General features: G+C 40.0%; 1 protein-coding gene across 4 annotated transcripts; it reads left to right on the forward strand.

Moving 5' to 3' along the window:
- The first annotated feature begins 403 nt into the window (after window positions 1-403).
- Window positions 404-19506, forward strand: OTULINL (OTU deubiquitinase with linear linkage specificity like). Of its 4 annotated transcripts, XM_081325928.1 has the most exons (10): window positions 404-961; window positions 1106-1161; window positions 10421-10588; window positions 11913-12069; window positions 13193-13224; window positions 13333-13424; window positions 15345-15494; window positions 16239-16367; window positions 17645-17917; window positions 19226-19506. In XM_081325928.1, the coding sequence occupies exons 4-10, from the start codon at window positions 11999-12001 to the stop codon at window positions 19403-19405; spliced, it is 927 nt and encodes a 308-aa protein (XP_081182054.1). In that variant the 5' UTR covers window positions 404-961; window positions 1106-1161; window positions 10421-10588; window positions 11913-11998; the 3' UTR covers window positions 19406-19506. The 4 variants fall into 4 exon arrangements, with proteins under 4 accessions (XP_081182054.1, XP_081182055.1, XP_081182056.1 ...); XM_081325929.1 differs by lacking the exon at window positions 1106-1161 and having other exon boundaries at window positions 404-873; XM_081325930.1 differs by lacking the exons at window positions 404-961; window positions 1106-1161 and adding an exon at window positions 9507-9524.
- The last annotated feature ends 710 nt before the right edge of the window (window positions 19507-20216 follow it).

Below are 20216 nucleotides of genomic sequence, written 5' to 3' on the forward strand. Positions count from 1 at the left end.
ACTCCAATCAAGAAACTGTCACAGAGCCATTACTAAACAGCCCAACCAAAGAATCCCTAAGACCTCCGTTCCCCCCCCCCCACGACACCCCAGACAGGCAAGACACCAGAATATAAACCAGACATGTCAAACACAAGGCCCGGGGGCCAGATCCGGCCTGTGAAGTGATTTCATGTGACCCGCGAAGCCATCTTGGAAACAGTGAGGGAACGGCCACCACTGCCTTGGCCCTGGCCCAGAGACCCTCCTTCTGCCAGAGACCCTCAGATTTGTCCCACTCCTGCCCAGGCCCCCTTGATGCCAATGATGTAGAGCTGGCCATGCCCACCCAGTAGGCCACAGGACTCTAGCCACGCCTACCCAATAGGCCACACCTACCCTGACCACGCCCACACGGCCCCCTGAGGGCAACCGCAATGCTGATGCGGCCCTCAATGAAATTGAGTTTGACACCCCTATATTATAAACCGACAGCAAGCAGCACTCCTTACTACCGGTAGCACTGATGGTGTTCCCTAGTTTGGGTAAAGAAACGTCTGCAAGAAAACAAATAAGCTCAGAGAGCACCAAGGAACCCCCCCCCCTCATTTCAACCCTCAGCTACAAATATTCTCCTTCCCTTCTGTTTAAAAACAACAAAACAAAAAAAAAACCACACACACACACACACACACACACACACACACACAAAACAAGCCGCTTCGCTTTCAGAGCGGCCCGCCCGCTCTCCCGAGGACATGCGAGAGAGGCGTGGCCGCTGGCGCGGTCCGTCAGCCAGAGGGGCCGAGGCACCGCCTTCGCCGCCTTCGCCTTCCCCAGCCTCGCCAGCGCGCCTCAGCCGCCGCCCTTGGAAACAGGCTCAGCCGCGGAGTGGTAAGCACCGGCCCTTCGTCGTCAGGCTTCTCCCCGGCCCTCCGCAGGCCAAACCAGAGGGGGGGAAAAAGCGCGGTCGAGACGCTAGGTCAGGGGTCTTCAAACTTGGCCCTTTTATGACTTGTGGACTTCAACTCCCAGAATTCCTCAGCCAGCAAAGCTGGCTGAGGAATTCTGGGAGTTGAAGTCCACAAGTCATAAAAGGGCCAAGTTTGAAGACCCCCTGCGCTAGGTGAAGCCACTCCAGCGCAGCGCTCTTCGCTTGGCGCCCTTTGGGACGGCTCGCCGGTAGGAAGGCGGGCGGCGGCGGCGGCGGCGGGGTGGTGGGTGGTGGGAACGGCGTAGCGGAGTCGGGGCTCTGCCCCCTCGTCCCCTTTTCCTTCGTGCTCCGCGCCCCGAGTTCACGTGAGCAGTGCGGCTGCCGTTCAATGACCTGCACCGCTCGGGTCACTTGTGGAGGAGGGTCGGCTCTTCCGACCTAAGGTCTTGTCTTTCGCTATCGCCCGAGACGCAGGTTGCAACCTTCGGCGGCGTGCACGTGTGTATGGGGCTTGTGCGGGAGGGGGGGGGCGGTTTGCTTCCCCTACGCCGGTTCTTCTGGCTTTCTTTGCTGACTTCTCAAATCGCCCTGTTCCGGAGCCCGGAAAAATGAGCTGTCAAAAGAGTTCTCAGACCGGGGTTGAGAGCTCAGGCTGAGAGAGAGGAGGAGGAGGAGGAGAGGAAGTCGACTGCTTTGGCTTTGCAAGGCAAGCTGAAAGGCTGTGGTCGGGGCTTCGTGATTGAATGCCGTGATAAGGTCCATATATGTGCAACGACACAATCGATCAACTCTTCCCCAAACCCAAGGAGGAGAAAAACAACCAACGCTCCTAATGTCTATGATAACGCCTCCCCTTCGCACCCCTCGGCTCCACCGGTGGGCGGTTGCCTGCCCCATCTGAACCTACCAACTAACGCAGGGGTCTTCAAACTTGGCCCTTTTATGACTTGTGGACTTCAACTCCCAGAATTCCTCAGCCAGCAAAGCTGGCTGAGGAATTCTGGGAGTTGAAGTCCACAAGTCATAAAAGGGCCAAGTTTGAAGACCCCTGAACTAACGTGTCCTTCTGCAGGGTACAAATTTGGCGACCTGCAGCAGGAAGGTTATCACTCTGGTTTAGAGCAGACTCCCATAAGGGAAAGCCCCCAAGGTTCCCAACAGGAATAGCCAACAGCCATGGGAACAGACTGGGCAAGGGAAGGCTATTCATGCAGTGTAGGAGTTTTACTTCTGCTGGTAAGATAAATCGTCTTTCATGAGCATCAGCTATGATTGTTGTTGTTGTTGTTAGTTGCGAAGTCGTGTCCGACCCATCGCGACCCTATGGACAATGTTCCTCCAGGCCTTCCTGTCCTCTACCATCTTCTGGAGTCCATCATAGCTCAGCTATGATAGTTTTTTTTTAAAAAAAAATGTTTTTTCCCCAGTCATTTCAGACTCCTAAGGAATCTGGTGTGTGTGTATGTGTGTGTGTGTGTGAGAGAGAGAGAGAGAGAGAGAACAGGTAGCAAGATAGCATCAATAATAATAATAATAATAATAATAATAATAATAATAATAATAATAATAATAATAATAATAATAATAATAATAATAATTTTATTTGTATACCGCCCTTCTCCCGAAGGACTCAGGGCGGTGAACAGGGCAATACATGTTAAAAGACAAGAATACAAAACATTAAAAGAGATTAAACAAGATGCCCCAAAACTATAACAATAAGTTAAAATACATAAAAAGCAATAAAACCCAAACCCATCACCCATCAGGCCAGGCCGGCTTGTTCAAACAGGTAGGTCTTTAGATCGCGCCAGTAGTCTTGGGCTTGTTAAGATAACCTTCATTGTCATTTTTTTTCTGTGAGCACTCTCGCACATTTTAACAACAACAACAACAACAATAATAATAGTAAAGTTGGAAGGGACCTTGGAGGACATCTAGTCCAACCCCCTGCTCAGGCAGGAAACCCTGTACCATTTCAGACAAATGGCTGTCCAGTCTCTTCTTAAAAATTTCCAGTGTTGCAGCATTCACAGCTTCTGGAGGCAGGTTGTTCCACTGATTAATTGTTCTAACTGTCAGGAGTTCTAGGTTGCTTCTCTCTCTGGTTAAGTTTCCGTCTGTTGTTTCTTGTCCTGCCTTCAGGTGCTTTGGAGAATAGTTTGACTGCTTCTTCTTTGTGGCAACCACTAAAATATTGGAACACTCCTATCATGTCTTCGTCCTTCTCTTCATTAAACTAGACATATCCAATTCCAGCAACCGTTCCTTATATGTTTTAGCCTCCAGACCCCTAATCATCTTTGTTGCTCTTCTCTGTACTCTTTCTAGAGTCTCAATATCTTTTTTACATTGTGGTGACCAAAATTGGATGCAGTATTCCAAGTGGGCCTTACCAAGGCATTGTAAAGTGGTATTAACACTTCACGTGATCTTGATTCTATCCCTCTGTTAATGGCTTTTTTGGCAGCTGCAGCACACTGCTGGCTCATATTTAAGTGATTGTCAACTCGGACTCCAAGATCCCTCTCACAGTTACTACTATTGAGCAAAATACCACCTATACTATACCTATGCATTTGTTTTTTCTTGCCTAAATGTAGAACCTTGCTTTTTTCACATTAAATTTCATTTTGTTAGATAGTGCCCAATGTTCAGGTCTGTCAAGATTCTTCTATATCTTAAGCCTATCTTCTGGAGTGTTGGCTATTCCTGCCAGCTTGGTGTCATCTGCAAATTTGATGAGTTGCCCATCTATCCCCTGATCCAAATCATTGATGAAGATGTTGATGAGCACTGGGCCCAGAACAGAACCCCTTTTTTTAAAAAAAAATGAAATTCTGTTCCTTCCATTCCACTACAGAGGGAAACTCACAGTTCAAAAATTGATCAGTGTGAAATCGTTTGAAATCGTGTTTTTTTCCATTAATATACAAGAGGGAGAGCTTTTCCTTAGCTTAGGAGAGTGGAAGATGTGTTGAGTTCTGGCAAAAGAATGTAAAGTCTGACCTCTCACTTTTATAACAAGATATTAGAGATGGATTTCTTCGGAACAGGATAGATTTAGAACATGAGGCTATTTTATAACACAAAATTGCAAGGTGCCATACTCCTTTTCCAATCACCAGTGAACTGCACATTTTTTCTGGATACTTTTTGACATTCATCCTTGATTACTCCTTTCCTTTCTCCCTTCTCAACAGTCCTTTGGTCATATTTAGTCCACTGGCCATTGTGCCTATTCATTGGACACATTGGACATATTCAGTCTCCAGGGTCAGCTGCCTCCCTTCCTCTTTAGGCTTGGTTGTTTGAAATATTTGCTTTTCTGCAAACCTTAAAATCCCTACAACCCTGTTGGCTGATGCCATTTACATGAGAATCCATGTTTGAGAATTCTGAATTAATGTGCAAAGAAGCCTTGTCTAGGCAAGAACAGATTCCTAAGAACCCATGCGGCTATTTGGGTAATTTAGTTGCAAGTGCTGAGGATTAAAATGGAACCATTTATATGCAACCATGATTATATGGCCACTACGCTGTAGTTCTTCCATATGAAAATTCAAAAGATTTCTTCAAAGTTTTGCCTTAATTCTGTTCCTTTTCCTAATGTTTTGTAAGGAAGAAGCTGTACAGCATTTTTCAGATATTATCTCTTGGCATTTGTACTCATGTGTTGTTGAGGAAAGGAAGTGTTTTCCATCTAGAAAATATTAAGGTTAAAATTGTGAAGCAAAAGAGCAGCTTTGAGGCCTGTGGATGTTGAGTTGCAAATTTGAAATAGCTGTGCAGTTTTTAACAAAACCACGCTTGGTATGGGTGTGGCATGCAAACACAAAGAAATGAAATCAGCTGTTGTTGGTTCTGCCCATGTTGCTGAAATTCTGCATCCAAAGTCCAGGCTCATGTACAATTCTTTTTGAGTTCCCTTTATCATTGAGAGGTATATCTCAAGCTAAGTGGGTGGAGGAAATTGCAATAAAGCAGATAATCATTGGCTGAAAATTCTTCCCCAGAGTGTGTGTTGATCAAAAGTATGATATCAAATTGGAGTGACATATTCAAAAGTGTCCATCACATTCAATCATGGACTCCATATCTTAAACATGTTTATTAATTGCTTGTATGGAGAGGTAAAGGGAATCATTATCGTATTTGCAGTTGAGCATGACACATGAAATAGATAATATCCTATAATAATTTATATATGGTTTGATAAGAGTAATGTATAAAGTAACAGAAAATGAAAATGAAAAAATGCCCTTTGTGGAACAAAATCAAATGCACAGAAATAGACTGGGAGATATCTCATGCGATAGGAGTGTAGAAAAAATAAATGCAATTTTGGCTGCATGAACAGAAATGTAGTTTCCAAATTCTAAGAAATAGTAGTTCATCTTTATTTTTGTTGGTCAGGCCATACCTTGAGTATTGTATACAGAATCAGACAAAGCAGCAACAGAAAAAAGATGATCGGGGTTTAAAACTGAATCCTAGGAATAGAAATGAACAGAGCTGGGAATGTTTAGTGCTAGCAAGAGAAGACTGAGCAGAATATGATAGGATCTGATAGAAGTTCAAAACCTATTCTCTACACCTCCAAAATGCAGCACATAGTGTTAGGTTAAACACATTCTGGGAGAGAGAAGTTCCCTGAGGACGGACTCCAGCGCGAATCCGAAAGTTCAGAAGATTAATTCTCTGGTCCTGGTGACCAACCCAGATTGGATCCATGAATCAAAACCATAGGGTTGAAAGGGACCTTGGAGTCCTTCTATTCCAATCCCCTGCCTAAGGCAGGAGTCCTAGTACCCTTGGACAAATGGCTGAAAACCTCCAGCAAGGGAGCACCCTTAACTCCAGGAAGCAAGCTGCTCCATTGTTTAATAGTTTTACTGTGTGGAAATTCCTCCTTGTTTCCATGTTGCATGAGCTTCCACCCATTTCTTCTTGGCTTATACTCAAGTGTAAGCCTCTGTATCATGTCTTGGATCTTTGCACCTGAGAGACAACTTGATAGCTTGTCTAGTCCGCAGATGGCTGATTCTCTACCTCTGAGGAGTGAGTGACCAATCATCACCATCACATTCCTTTTCCTCTTTGCGGCACCCAGCAGACTCCTCTTCTCTGTGACACTGAGCTACTTTTCTTTCTGTCACTGGAACAGAAGACTCTTCTTCAGATGTCTGCATGTCTTCTTCCAGAGGGAGGGTAGGAAATTGATTGTTAAGCTCCAGTGGCAGGGATGGTTTTTTCAGTTCTTCTGTTCTCCCAGTGACATGCTGCCATCACTCCTCCTCTAGGGCTCCATATTTCTGGGTAGTTGTTTCTTCCTTGCTGTGTTCAGTTTGTAGGCAGACTTTTTTTGTCTTTTCCTTTTCCTTTTCCCAATTTAGATTCTTAGCTGTAAGATTTGCCTGCCGTTAAATGTGTAGGCCACTAGGTTGATCCAGTGAAATGAAGTCCCTTTCTTTGTTGCTCATGGTGAGCTCTTCTCCAGTCTCTATCCAAACACCCTATGAAAAACCCCACACAGAGATCAGTGTTTACGCTTTGATTCTCACCACCCACTGGAGCACAAAATGGGAGTTATCAGAACCCTATACAGCTGAGCTGGAGGCCTACCTACCAGCAAAGAGGGGAAAGAGAAAGAACAAAACCACATCAAGGAAGCCCTCAGAACTTGTGGCTATCCCAAGTGGGCCTTCATCAAATCCAAAAGAGACCCAGCAGGAGCTACTCCATGACAGACAAAGAAGAAAACAATAAATGAAGCAACATAGTCATTCCGTACATTGCAGGAATATCGGAAGAACTCAGGAGGATCTTCAGCCAACACAACTTACGTGCACACTTCAAACCCAAGAATACACTAAGGCAGAAACCTGTCCACCCCAAGGATAAAACAGCCAGACGCAAACTGAGCAATGTGGTATATGCAGTACCGTGTGCAGATCTGTACGTTGGGGAAACAAAACAATCATTTCATAAACGCATGGCACAACATAGGAGAACAAACTTATCAGGACAAGATTCAGCAGTCCATCTGTATTTAAAAGACAGAGGTCATTCTTTTGAAGGTAGCAAAATGCACATTTTGGACAGAGAGGACCACTGGTTTGAAAGAGGGGTCAAAGAGGCATCTATGTCAAAATTGAACAGCCCTCTCTCAACGGGGAGGGGAGGAATACAACATCATCTATCACCAGTCTACAACACAGTCCTTTCAACATTTCCAAGACGGTTCCACACCCATTTGCACTGCTCAGGTGACCCTGACGGCATAGGTGGCCTTAATGACTCTCTAAATGAATGCAAATGACCAGCTGTCTGCAAGGGGTATAAATCGTTCCATTCCCCTACCATCCAGTCAAAGCTGAAGAAGCTTCTTGGATGAGAAGTGAAATGTCTTCAGAGAAAAACAAGAAAGTCCAGTTGTCTCATGCCTCATCTTTGCAACACCCATGACCTGGATGACTGAGAATCTCCATAGGCATTCCAACAGGGACTAAACACTCATCTGTCAGGAAAAATGCATTTAGCAGTGGACTTGGTGGCTACTCAACTATATGGTTCTGTGTTCAGACCTGGATGTCTTTTTTGCTTTCTAAACCAACACAAAATTAGAAAGAAATTATTTAAAAGGGATCAGGACTCTTTCAGTTTGTTAAGTTAATTTTCCAAAAATAGAATAGAATGAGGCCAAAATGGGTCTGCCAAATGCAGTGGAAAAAAATACTAATAATTAAAGAGGATCCAACAATAATTTTACTGAAGCTAGCACATTGCAGTGAGTCACTGATATACTGCTAAAAAGAATAAAGAACACTAGAGAGTGCCTTAACAAGCTCTTATATAAGATTACAATGACTGAAGGTAAGCATATACAGTATATACACACTGGACCATTAACAAATAATTGTCTTAAGGTTGTAAGGAATAAGCTAGGGATTTAGGAAGGAATCTATTCCTCTATGCCAGGAAAGAGAACATTCTGTAATGCAGGATACTGAGAACTGTGATAACCAGTCAATTTGGTTGTTATTCTAACAGTTTGAGCATGCATTCCTCTTTGAAGGGGAGAGTTATAAATCCATCTGGAACTAGTGTCCTTGAGAATTTTGCAGTTTATGGAGACATGCAATTTGTGAATTCTTGTCCTGCATTCAAGTGTAAACCTTTCATTTGCTATTCATTAACATAATTTCAGCTCCAGGGGATATATATCATGGGAGAGTAGTTGTGGCATGCAAAGAGGGGACATAGTTTAGCAATTAAGACTAGATAAATTGACTTTTATATTAAAGAGATAAGGAACAGCAAAGATATTCAGTAATTATCGATGACCTGTCTATGAGCTCACAGAAGGAATGCAGACTGCATGGAAGAATCCAGCAAAATGTTCATGTTCAAAAATTAGCCAGATTTATGGAGAGGTTGCAATATTCATTAGACCATACGGTGGGGTAGCGGCTTGGAATGTTGCCAACAGCACTCTTGCAATCCTCTCCCTGAATAGATTCTCCTATTAGGGCAGGGCTTTTTAACCAGTGGTGCGGGTACCACCTGTGGTACATTGACACCTGGCAGGTGGTACGCAACCATCCTAGAAAAGTGGTAGCGGGGGAGGGGAATGAGCTGAACCAGCACCACACAAGCCTGAGCGAGAGATGGCTGGAGCTGCAGGGCTTCAGGGCTCGGCGGAAGTGCCAGGATCAGCGCCAGGCTTCAGAAGAAGCGCCAATCAGCTGGAATGTTGCAGCATCTCCAGGGTCTTGTGATTTACATTCAGATGCTTGGCATGTGAAGTGACCAAAACCTGCTGCAACCACCCAGCAGAGGGGGGGAGAATAAAAACCAAACACCCCCCCACCCCCGCTGCCAATCCTCAACAGAAATGCTCACAACAATGAAAACCTCGGACAGGAGGAAGAGCGCTGCCAGACGGGCAGGCAGGTGTCTTGCTCGGCTGTGGCTTGGGGTGCACTTTTTTCAGTGCCAATGTAACTTTGAACAGTCACTAAGCGAACTGTTGTAAGTCGAGGACTACCTGTACTTCACTTTTTCCTTTTTTTTTTTTTGGTCATCAAGTTTTTGACACCTTGCTAGGCGACTGGTGGTACTCGGATGTTGCCATATCCTGAAAGTGGTACAATAGGTGAAAAGGTTGAAAAGCCCTGTATTAGGGGGATTTGAAAGAATTCCAAAAGTTATGATCTGGCTTTTTTCTACATAAAAGTGAGGCCCCTTTTAGAATCATCTGTCTTGCTTTGCAATAGCAATTTGAGAGAGAGTGTGTTGTTTTTAACCTTGACCTCTGCTGCATATGTCATGACATTTCTTATTATCACATCCCTTCTTCTTAGCTGAATGTCTTAGGCAAATCAAACATGTAATAATTTCAAACATGTTTTTTTTTAAATCTTGCATTACTTATCACAATATATATTGTTCTTGGGGGAAAAATAATTGTTGGAAGGGCTGTCAAAACATTTTGCTTTTTTTCTGGTTGTTCATAGCTGTAACTGTGGCTGACCCTTGGTTCCACCTGCCCATCACTAAATGTAGACTTCCTGGGTTTCCACCCCATCATCGGCAAACATAAAACTTGGTACCTGTGATAATCCACTTTATGTAATCAAAGAGAATAAACAAACAATACCAAAAAAAAGTAATGAACTTTATTGATATTAGGTAGTGCATAAGTGGTAAAAGGAGTAAACTAAGCAATTGCCCACACTTTAAATGCTCCATATGATGGAAAAGTAGAATAAAAACAGATGATTTAAATCAGAGGTCCCCAACCTTTTGGGCAGCAGGGACCGATTCTGTGGAGGAAGGTTTTTCCACGGACTGGAGAGGGCATGCTTTTGTGTGCTGCCTGCATCCCACGGATGGGGCTTTGCTTGTTTGTGCGGACCGGTTGCTGGCATGCCGCGGACCGGTACCAGTCCACAGACCGGGGGTTGGGGACCCTTGATCTAAATGCTCCATCATATTTGAGGAAGGTTCAGCTGAAGCTAAATCCTTTATCTGGATGGCCGGAATCAGGATTGTTTTTGCTATAGATTGATTGCAGTTTTCTTTCCTGGCTTGCCAAGTGTTTGGCCAAGTTATTTATTAAATTTATCTCCCAGCTTTTGTTCAGAAGTTTAAGGTGGTATACATAGCCTTTCCTTTCTTTATCTATGCCTTTGTTTCTTTCACTTTTCCCTTCCATACAACTTCTGATACTAGAGGGAAATTAAATACTGTCCACAGGGATTTAGGTGATTGCTTACTTAGAAGCTCTCCTACTCAGTATTCACTGTTTTATCATGCTCATTTTCCCTTTTTCCTTAATTTTCTGAATTGTCACATTTTTTAAAAAAAACCTTAAAGTTTACATGCTTAATGCTTTAAAAAAAAATCTGAAGTTTACCTGACTGCCTTATTTTACTCATGCATGGATATGTCATCCAGGCTACCATGATATACAGTATATACCTGATGCTGTATTCTTTCTAGGAAGATATTCTGGGAGTGGGTTACCACAACACGGCTGACACAGTCTAAAGAGAAGCACAAATGAGTGGGGATCCAGTGCCAGATTGCCACGGGAACTGAGGACTACCCCAATTGCATAAGGAATGCCATCTTTCAACAGACTTCACCCAACTTCACAATGGCTAACAGGTTATCATTTCTTGGATTTTGGGTGCTTTTACACTGAAAAAATAAACACAAAACAAATGTTTAGTGGCCAGATCAAAGTTGGAGCCATGGAAGGGGAAGACTTAGCTTTCCTTCCCTCCTCTCATTTCCCATTTGAGAATAGCCCTATTTTAAAATGTTTCTAGTTCTTCTTTCTCTGTACTACTAATTAAAAAGGAAATCTAGCTTCAGGTTGCATCTTCTTTCTGGGTTAGTATGACATAGGAGTCCCAAATTAGATTGGGTATCAACTTTGAGGGCCACTCAGGATGGACTTTGTAATATTGTACTTGCTAACTAACAGTTATTTTGTATTTTAATTTGACTCATTTTTATCTCTTTTTAAAAGATAACATTCCTAAATTTCAAGATAAAAAACTGTCTTGGTTCGCCAGTTCAGGATAGGATGGGATCTCTGGAGTTTGTCTTCTGATAAGAGAAAGCTTGTTAGTGCTAATTGGTATTTGGTTTGTCTCTCTGTGATCTTCAAACAGCCTTATGACTTTTTTCCTAATCAACATCTTAAATTTTACGCCCCTGCTTTCCTCAAACCTCATTTCAAATGGTATATGTGTGGTCACATTTAATATGTTCAACTCCATGTAACTGATTTTCTATGCAAAGGAAGGGTTATTTTTGTTCTGTCCAATCAACTTTTCTCTTGTGGTTTCCTTTGATGTGCTAACTATAAAAAGGATTGAAATCTCGGTCTCAGAATTCTCTCTTTACATGAGAGGAATCCTTTTTAATCAGAACATTCTGAATAAATCATAATAAAATGATCTTCCTGCCTTGATGCCTTTATGGAGTCTGGGCATACTGGGGTCACAGCCTAAGCCATTTTGGGCTAACAACCTGACCAGAGTACTACTTTTGCATGTGACACTGGACTTCTCACTGCAAATACAACCAGTAGTTGGGTTTGTATAGCCATGGCAATAATATACAGTTGGCATGAACACAGCCATACTTTGTCAAAGTTTCAGCTTCAGATGTTGTGTTTTTAAACGATCTCTGCAGTGCTTTAGAGTGGATCTTGGAACACTTTAAAACAGTTGGAATCCAGGAGAAAGACACAGCAGCTTTAATGCTTCTTTTATGCTCATCTGTATACAGAAGCATATTTTGGGGATTCAGTCCAAAGCGTTTCACAGCCCCTGCCTGCTACAGCATGTTGTGCAATCATGGCCCCAAATGGGCATATTTTTTATTGTTTAAAGCAGACAAACCTTGTATCTTTTTTTTAAAAAAAGTTTCATTTCCTAATATATAAATTTCATGAAACTTAATCCTTTCTCTGTTCTAGGCTAAAATGAAGTACAGTCTTGAAGCAGAACTGACTGCCACTCCTATTCCCTGTTACAAGCAGCATAGGAAGAATTTGGGTTAACTATGACAGTTTTTGCTACTGCTCTTTGGTTTTGTAGGCAACTGTGTGCATACCTAGCTTATCTCCTGAAAAGGTCAGTTTTAGAATACTGTTTATAGTTTCCTGTCAAATGTTTTTGGAGCCTTACAGTGTGAATATATTTAATAGATGCTCAGAAGTATAACAGAATGTTTCATTGTGGAGTACTTCCTGTTTGGGTTTCTAGCAGTTCCATATCATTGCCTCCTGGTTTTTTTTAAAAATTCTTTCAAGCATTTTGTTCTGAAGATGCCAAGCATGCTTACTGATTACTGACAAAATCTGGGGAGGAGGAAAAGTATCTGTCATAGCATTTTTCCTTAAAAGTTCACTTGTACAAAATTTGGAGTTCAGTTAAGTCCACTTAGAATTTCCTCTGGCTGTACAGTAGAAGACTTGGTGCTCGTAATGTTTCCTGGAAAAGAGGGGAATATATACCGCTCCTGGATATGGAAAGTGTCTGTACCTATCACAGTGAATGAATATTGATATCTCATTTAATTCAAAAGCCATATGGTGATTTGCTTCTCTGTGGTTTAGCAATAGCACTTAGATTTATATACCACCCCATAGTTCTTTACAGTCCTCTCTAAGCGGTTTACAGAGTCAGCATATTGCCCCCAAACATCTGGGTCCTCATTTTACCAATCCTGAAGCAATGGAAGGCTGAGTCAACCTTGAGGTGGTCAGGATCGAAGGAATCGAACTCCTGGCAGTGAGCAGAGTTAGCCTGCAATACTGCTTTCTAACCACTAGGCCACCACAGATTTTAGTACATCATATGCTCCTAGCCAGTTTGGTTTGTAAGCCCTGGTTTATGGTTTAGTCCAGGGGTAGGCAACCTTGGCTCTTTTATGACTCGTGGACTTCAACTCCCAGAATTCCTGAGCCAGCTGGCTCAGGAATTCTGGGAGTTGAAGTCCACGAGTCATAAAAGAGCCAAGGTTGCCTACCCCTGGTTTAGTCTGTTGTATGAAACTGGGAAAAAATTGATTTATTCAGTTAATTGATTAAGCAGACTATACCATGCCATACTTTGTGACCCAGCCTTTTGTTGCACAAATAAATACTTTTCTATCATCCCCAAGCCTCTAGCTAGCTTTCCCAATGTTATAAAATTGTGTGAAAACTTGGTTGCTTCACATGCTCTGACTGCTGATCTTTTGCTTGGATTTCAGGTGCAGCAGATACCTACAGAGAATATTCACAAGTAAAATTTGTGTTATTGTTATGTCTGCATGTGTGTGTGTGTGCTAAAAAAACCTTTAGTAATATAAACAGATTCATTTTATTAAGTCATACTTGACATTTTGTTTAGATAACCGAAGTGTTTGGGGCGAAACTGATTTACTCGCTTTCTGTGCAAAAGAATGGAAAGGAGAAACAGAGCAGGCAAAACAAATGAGAGAGGTGAGCTGCCAAGTACAAAATGGCGTTCTTTTCGATGACCAGACAATCAAAATGTCTTCTCTATTGGGGCAACAATGATATCTCAATATATAAGAAGAGAAATATCAAACTGAGAATTGCATAACCCAAACTTGTCTTCTCTAATGAAATTATATGTTAACCTCGAAACTATTTTCAAAATGGGGGGAAAAATGTAGGCATGTTTACATGCTGTTTTAACATTGTAGATTAAAAATATGAAAAATATAGAACAGGAGAGTCCCAAGTTCAGTACCCCATTCATGCTTGGTGACTGGCATAAGTACTGTTGGGAACCTACCAACCAGGCAAGGAGGAAGGATTGAGCAGGGAGTTAGCTATGAGTCGTTGTACAGCTGCAAAAGACCTAGGACTGACACACACATGCACACACACAAACACACACCTGAGTTCCATGGAACTTGTTCCCAAGAGGTGACAAGCAGTCTGGGGAGATTCTTGTATTGTAGGTAGAATAAAGTGGTCAACCTGAACATTTCACACGTGGATCCTGTTGCTTGCACGTGACATGTAGCATCTCTCAGCTCAATGTAAAAGTTTAGACTTGGGAAGTTGTACCATATGAAATAAAGAGAGCCAATTTGGTCTAGTGGTTAAGGCACCAGGCTAGAAAGCAGGAGACAGTTCAAATCCCACCTTAGCCATGAAAGTTAGCTGGGTGACTTTGGGCCAGTCACACACACTCACCCAACCCACCTCACAAGGTTGTTGGGGGGAAAGGTGTGTGGGAAATGCTCGTTACCTCAAGTTATTTGTAAAGAAATAATAAAGTTTGGATATAAATAAATAAATGACAGGTTTAAAGAAATTTATCATGATAATATTTGGAATAAAGAGCAGTTTTCCAAGTTCCCTATTTTTTTTAAACAAAAGACGATGTTTTTTTTCCTTATTTGTTTCCCATTATTTTGTTAGATATATAGCTAGATAGTAGATATAAACTTTCCTGCAAAGTAATTTGGGCTTAATGACCTAAAATGAGATTCCTTGGGGGAATAATAAGTAGAGGTAGCTTCATGAACAATTAAGTAAACTTGCTCTATTTTTAGTGATGTTCTGAGGGTCTCCCTGAATTAAAATTGAGATTATCCTCTTTGTTTCCAAAGAGGGCTCATTTTAACTGCAATTCTGTTGCCATTCTGCAGTTTTGTTTTCTACTTTGTTTAATTCATTCTGACTTATTGCATATTAACCTTGTGAGAATTAATGGGGAATTGTTTTGTGAGCTGGTATCATGGTGTGAAAATTGTGTAATTTTTAAAATGTTATTAACTGCAGTTTGAAAGGTAAGCATTATGCTACATTGATAAACACTTGTTTTCCTGCTGTTAAAGGACCGCTTGCTATACTATAAATCTTTTTATACCTGGGATCATTAGCAGATGCTAACATTAACAACAAGAGTATATTAACAGGGGTAGGCTTGGATGCAGCCTAATCAGGAGTAACAGTTAAAGTTTGGATTCCTTTACCTAGGACAAACTTAATAATATTGTTTAAAATTGTATTGGTTCAGAGCTGTTTTTCCTCATTTTTGAAAATGTAATGCTGCCTTTCTGAATTGGCTTGTGGCTCAGTTTTTGAAGCCTTTTTTATGTAACTGGTATCTAGTATATGGATGGGGTATTTTGCTATTCTGGATTTTAGTTTGAATGTTGCCTCAAAAAGTCTATTATGTTTGTAGAAAAAATAATACATCTATCGGGAAGGGGGCTATGCAGGCCACTAAAAGGTTCCTGGGGACCATATGTGGCCAAGTGACCTACATTTTACAAGTAAATATGTTCTCTAATTACTTAATTATGTAATTGCTATTAATCAATTAAACTATTGCTCTGACTAGTCAATTGTCTCACCCACCCCCTTTTTATTTTTTCAAAGTCTTACAAAACATTATTTTGGAGGTACCACGTGAAATATATCAGACAAGTCAGTGGAGATAAGTACTGTTTACTAAGAGCTGTGCTATTCCAGATATTCAGCCAAGGTCTCCCTCTTCCATCATGGACTAAGGCCACAGATATACTAAAGGTAAATCACAAAATAAATGATGATCTAAAGAAAAAAAGACTTTTTTAATGTTTTGATTTTTAAAGGTACAATTGTAAAAGTGGGATCACTTTCATATACTTTTGAACTTTGAGTTCAGGTATAGTAGAACTTAATAATGTATCTTGCCTCCCAGTTTTTCAGAAATCTGGAAGTATCTTTTATTTGGAAGCAAATATTCTTTTTCGAAACATTAGGATGAGAAGGCATAGATGAATTATACTTGTTATCCCTATACTTGTATTGTAGCTTTTATCTACAGGTAGTCTTCAATTTATGAATATTCAAGTTACAACAGACTCAAAAAACAGATATGACCTGTCCTTGAAGTTATGACTGATGCACCACCACCAGTCTCAAGGTCCAATTTCAGATGCTTAGTAACTGGCACACATTTATTAGGAATTGCAGTGTCCCATGGTCCCATGAATGTGTTTTGCAGTGTTTGCTGTTTTCCAGCAAAAAACACCCATTGGATAAGCTAGATTCAGACTTATAACCATGTATTAATAACCACATGATTAGCTTAATGATTGTGGTGACTCTATAAAAATGGTCATAAAATTGAGTCCAGTCGTATGTGAACTTACAACTACAACCAGTTATGACCAAAAGTTTGGGCTCAATTGTGGTCATAAGTTGAGGACTATCTGTAAATAATTTAGGGCATCCTAATTTCCTGTTGAATTTTTCCACTGAGGAATCAGTCGTGCTCTTCTTTTTCAGCTCCCTGAAAAACTTCTTTATTCACAAGGATGTAATTGGATCCAACAGTACAGCTTTGGATCACAACAATATACAGGTTCAAATACACTAGGAGAATTACGTAAATGTATTGAAGCATTAAAAGGACAGGTAAGTGGGCAGATATTAAGGGATAAACGAAAATCTAAAGCTTACGGGTGCCATAACTATTATTAAGAGTAATTACCATTAGCATAAGTAGCTAAAACTCAGGTTGACTCAGTATATGGTCGGGGAAGCATATAAATATTGAAGGAAAAATTGTAAATGCTATTTTTTTTAAAAAAAAAAACAGTTTGATAATATGCCTTAGAATGCATTTTAAAATTATTGTGCTTTACAAGATACTCAATTTCTTGCATATTTCTGTAACCATGAGTTAACATTTCTTTTAGTATCTCAGAAAAGCACTGTGATTTTGACAATCTGCAAATATATTTACCTTATGTGAGGTTAAAAACTGTTGGTTTTTACCCCCTCAAAACTGCTTAAAGGTGTAATTTTGTCATACTATGAAAAAAAGTTACACCCTTTTTTAATCCTAATTATTTCAATAAAATAAACGAGGAACTTGCCTAAACATCTTGGTATCTTTTATGATGTCGAACGTATGTGGGGACTACAGTATCTGCCTAATCCTTTCGCCGTGACCTCAAAACTTTCCTTTTTCATCAGGCTGACCTGGATTGATGACGGGTTTTTAAAATGTTTTAATTTTTAATTGTTTAGTTAATTTATTTCGGGGCTGTTTATTTAATCTCTTTTAACTTTTGTATTGTTGTTTTTTATGGTTGTTAGCCGCCCTGAGTCCTTCGGGAGATAGGGCGGCATATAAGTCCCATAAATAAATAAATAAATAAATAAATAAATAAATAAATAAATAAATAAATAAATACATACATACATACATACATACATACATACATACATACATACATACATACTAATATGTACCCTCCCTTGAAGAACATTCCTTTGAGTTAAACATATTATTTAATGAATTGACTGCATTATACATAGCATCTTTCATACCTGTGAGCCACTCCAGGAACTGGTGGACTATTCCTGTTTAAAATACCAGCTGTTCATTCATTTCCTCTTTCTGGATGTCATACTCCGTTCTTTTTCTCTCCATTTTTGTCTTCACCCTTTCCCAAAATGATCAGTCAAATTCCTCAGTCCTCACTCAGCTGTTCTAGGGGTTTTTCCTCTTCTTCTTCATTCAAGTTATTTCTTACAAGTGCCTCCACCTATTAATGCCTACCTCTTGTATGCAGATCCATTTTGCTGTGAGTAGATACGATACCCAAAATGTTTTCGCCAAAATAAAGCAACTGTTTCACATAGATCCGAAAGCTAATTTTCTCTCATCCTATTCTCTTTTGCAGTGGATGGAAATCAGTGGTATTAAGGATCAAGCTCAACGACAGAATTTTTGCAATGCACTTTTTACCGGTGGAAGCATGGAGCATAAGTGCTATGAGGCCATAAAATTCATCATGCTCTATCAAGTAATAGAAGCTTATGAATACTTGGCCAGTAACCAGGAATGCATTCCAAACTTTTTTAGTGACCTTTTTAGACGGGATACTTCTTTGGACCCTTTAAGTTACATGATGAATCATCTGAATTCAATAGGGGACAGAAGAGGTCTTGATCAGGTAAACGCCAAACAAAATTTAATAAATGTTGGCATTAAAAAAGAACTTAGAAGGCTTAAATTGATTTACTTCTATGCTGTCCAGAGCAAGAAAAGTAGTAGCAGGCTAAGATTTTGTGCCATATTTTTAAATCACAGGGCTTAATAAGTGATCCATTTTCTGTTTCTGCTTATTTTGCAAGTTTTTTTTTTACTTGTATTTTTCATATAGAAGAAAAAAGTTATGGAGGGGACTGAAGCTACATCTTGTGATCATACACCAGTTTTGTTTTTTTGATACCAGAGAAAGAGTTTTTTGCAATAGTGGCAAAAAGGCTTTTTTATTCTCAGTGACATTTTAGGTTTCATAAAAGCATAAAAATTTGTAGGATCCAACCTGGGTCGGTCACCAGGACCAGAGATTTTGTCTTTTGAGCTTTCGGAATTGTGCTGGAGCCCATCTTCAAGAAACTTGAAGAATCAATTTTGCAGCTACTAAGATTGTTGGATGAGCAGGCACAAAAACAGCCAGGAAGTGACTGAAGCCTGGGAAACAGTCCCCTCGTCAGTCAACAGGAGTGCTAATTTATCACCACCCTATCAAGGGCTGGACAGCCAATGACTTAATAGCCAATCATCAACACACCCCAATCAACATCTAAAAAGCCACATAAGACAGGCACTATATAAATACCACACAGAGAACAGCATGCACTCTGGTAGAGAGAAATTCCCTGAAGATGGGCTCGAGCATGAGTCCAAAAGCTCAGAAGATGAAACCTTTGGTCCTAGTGGCTAACCTAGATTGTTTCCTACAACGTTATCCTGGGACACATATATTTGTCTCCATTCATAAAAAGTGTTATATGGGGAATATGCTGCTTTTAGCTTTTGCCACATTTAGTTCTCTGTGTTTTTGTGGAAGTGGAGATCACCTTGCCCGTTAATTTTAAAAATAAAATACCTGATATGTCACAAATATATTAACTTGATTGGTCATACCTTTTTTCCAGGTCTCTCTCTTTGTATATTTTGTCACATTTTTCATTGCTTTTAAAGGTCTTAATTAGTGCAAATTCTTATTGATCTAATTTGAAGAATATATTGCTTGAAATGGGAGGGGCTTGGTATGGTTCAGAGGGAAATGGATTACTTCTTTCCTGAATCGACATGTTTTATGGGCTCATGTGCCTCAGAAGCTGAGATATACGCACTAGTTTATGAGAAAAAAAGTAGCCAAATCAACCATCTTAATTATGAATTTACATGAATTGTACATTATAACTTGTTTTTTCTATAGATTGTGAGTTTCATTTTTTCTCCTCCACAGATTGATCTGTTTCTCCTTGGGCATTCTCTTGAAATAAAAATAATAGTTTATAGGTTGTGTAAGATTAATACCAAAGATTTCCTAGAAACTTACACAGATGAATATCAGAGGGATTGGCATGAGGTCCTCCTCCTAACTGAAGATGACCATCACTATCACATTCCTGTTGCTAAGATATGACTTTTTCAGGCTGACAAATATTTCCACATCAAATCCTTCTGAAGAAATTTGTTCAGATGAATGGCATACTGTATTTAAGAAATATCTCTGCTAAATAAAAATATGTATGAAACAGTTGTTGGCCAGGCTATCTTTAAGTTGAATCTACTCCCAATTTTTTTCTTTGTGAGGAATAAAATGATGAAATCATGTATGTCAAAATGAAGTTCCCACTACCTGGATATTATAATGCTAATTAACACAAGATTGTATGTTTGTGTTAAGATCCATTTCTATTAAGGAAAAAAGTGCCTCAAATTTTAACAATAATTTCTTCATCTCCAGTAAGTAAACTCATTTTAAGACAAAAATGACTGAAGAATCTTTAATTTAAAAAAAGGTTCCACAACTTCTCCATCTTGCACTTTACTAAAGAATTCAGCAAATTATAATGTAAAATATGTATATGTATAATATAAATTATAACACTCAAATGTCTGTGGAGATTAGAGAGAGAAAGAGAGATGTCTGTTTATAAATCACACTAAGCTAAAAGTTGGTTTGTTTCTTTTTAGCTTAGTTTGAATAACTTACAAACTACAGTGCACAAAGTAACATATTACATTAAATCTGAAAATAAAACGATAACATTATCTGATTTGTGCTTACTGCTACACATCACAGGGGTATACAGTATTTTCTGAACTTAGTCATTAGAATTTAAGCCTTTGCACAAAAGTTGTTCTCTCTATCAGTTCCTTCAGAAACCTTAAAAACTTACTTCAAACTACTTATTTTACTAAACAAAATACCCTGCTCATTTATCATATGA

The sequence above is a fragment of the Vipera berus genome (assembly GCF_964194415.1).
Source record: "Vipera berus genome assembly, chromosome: 3".
In the NCBI taxonomy this organism is placed as follows: domain Eukaryota; kingdom Metazoa; phylum Chordata; class Lepidosauria; order Squamata; family Viperidae; genus Vipera; species Vipera berus.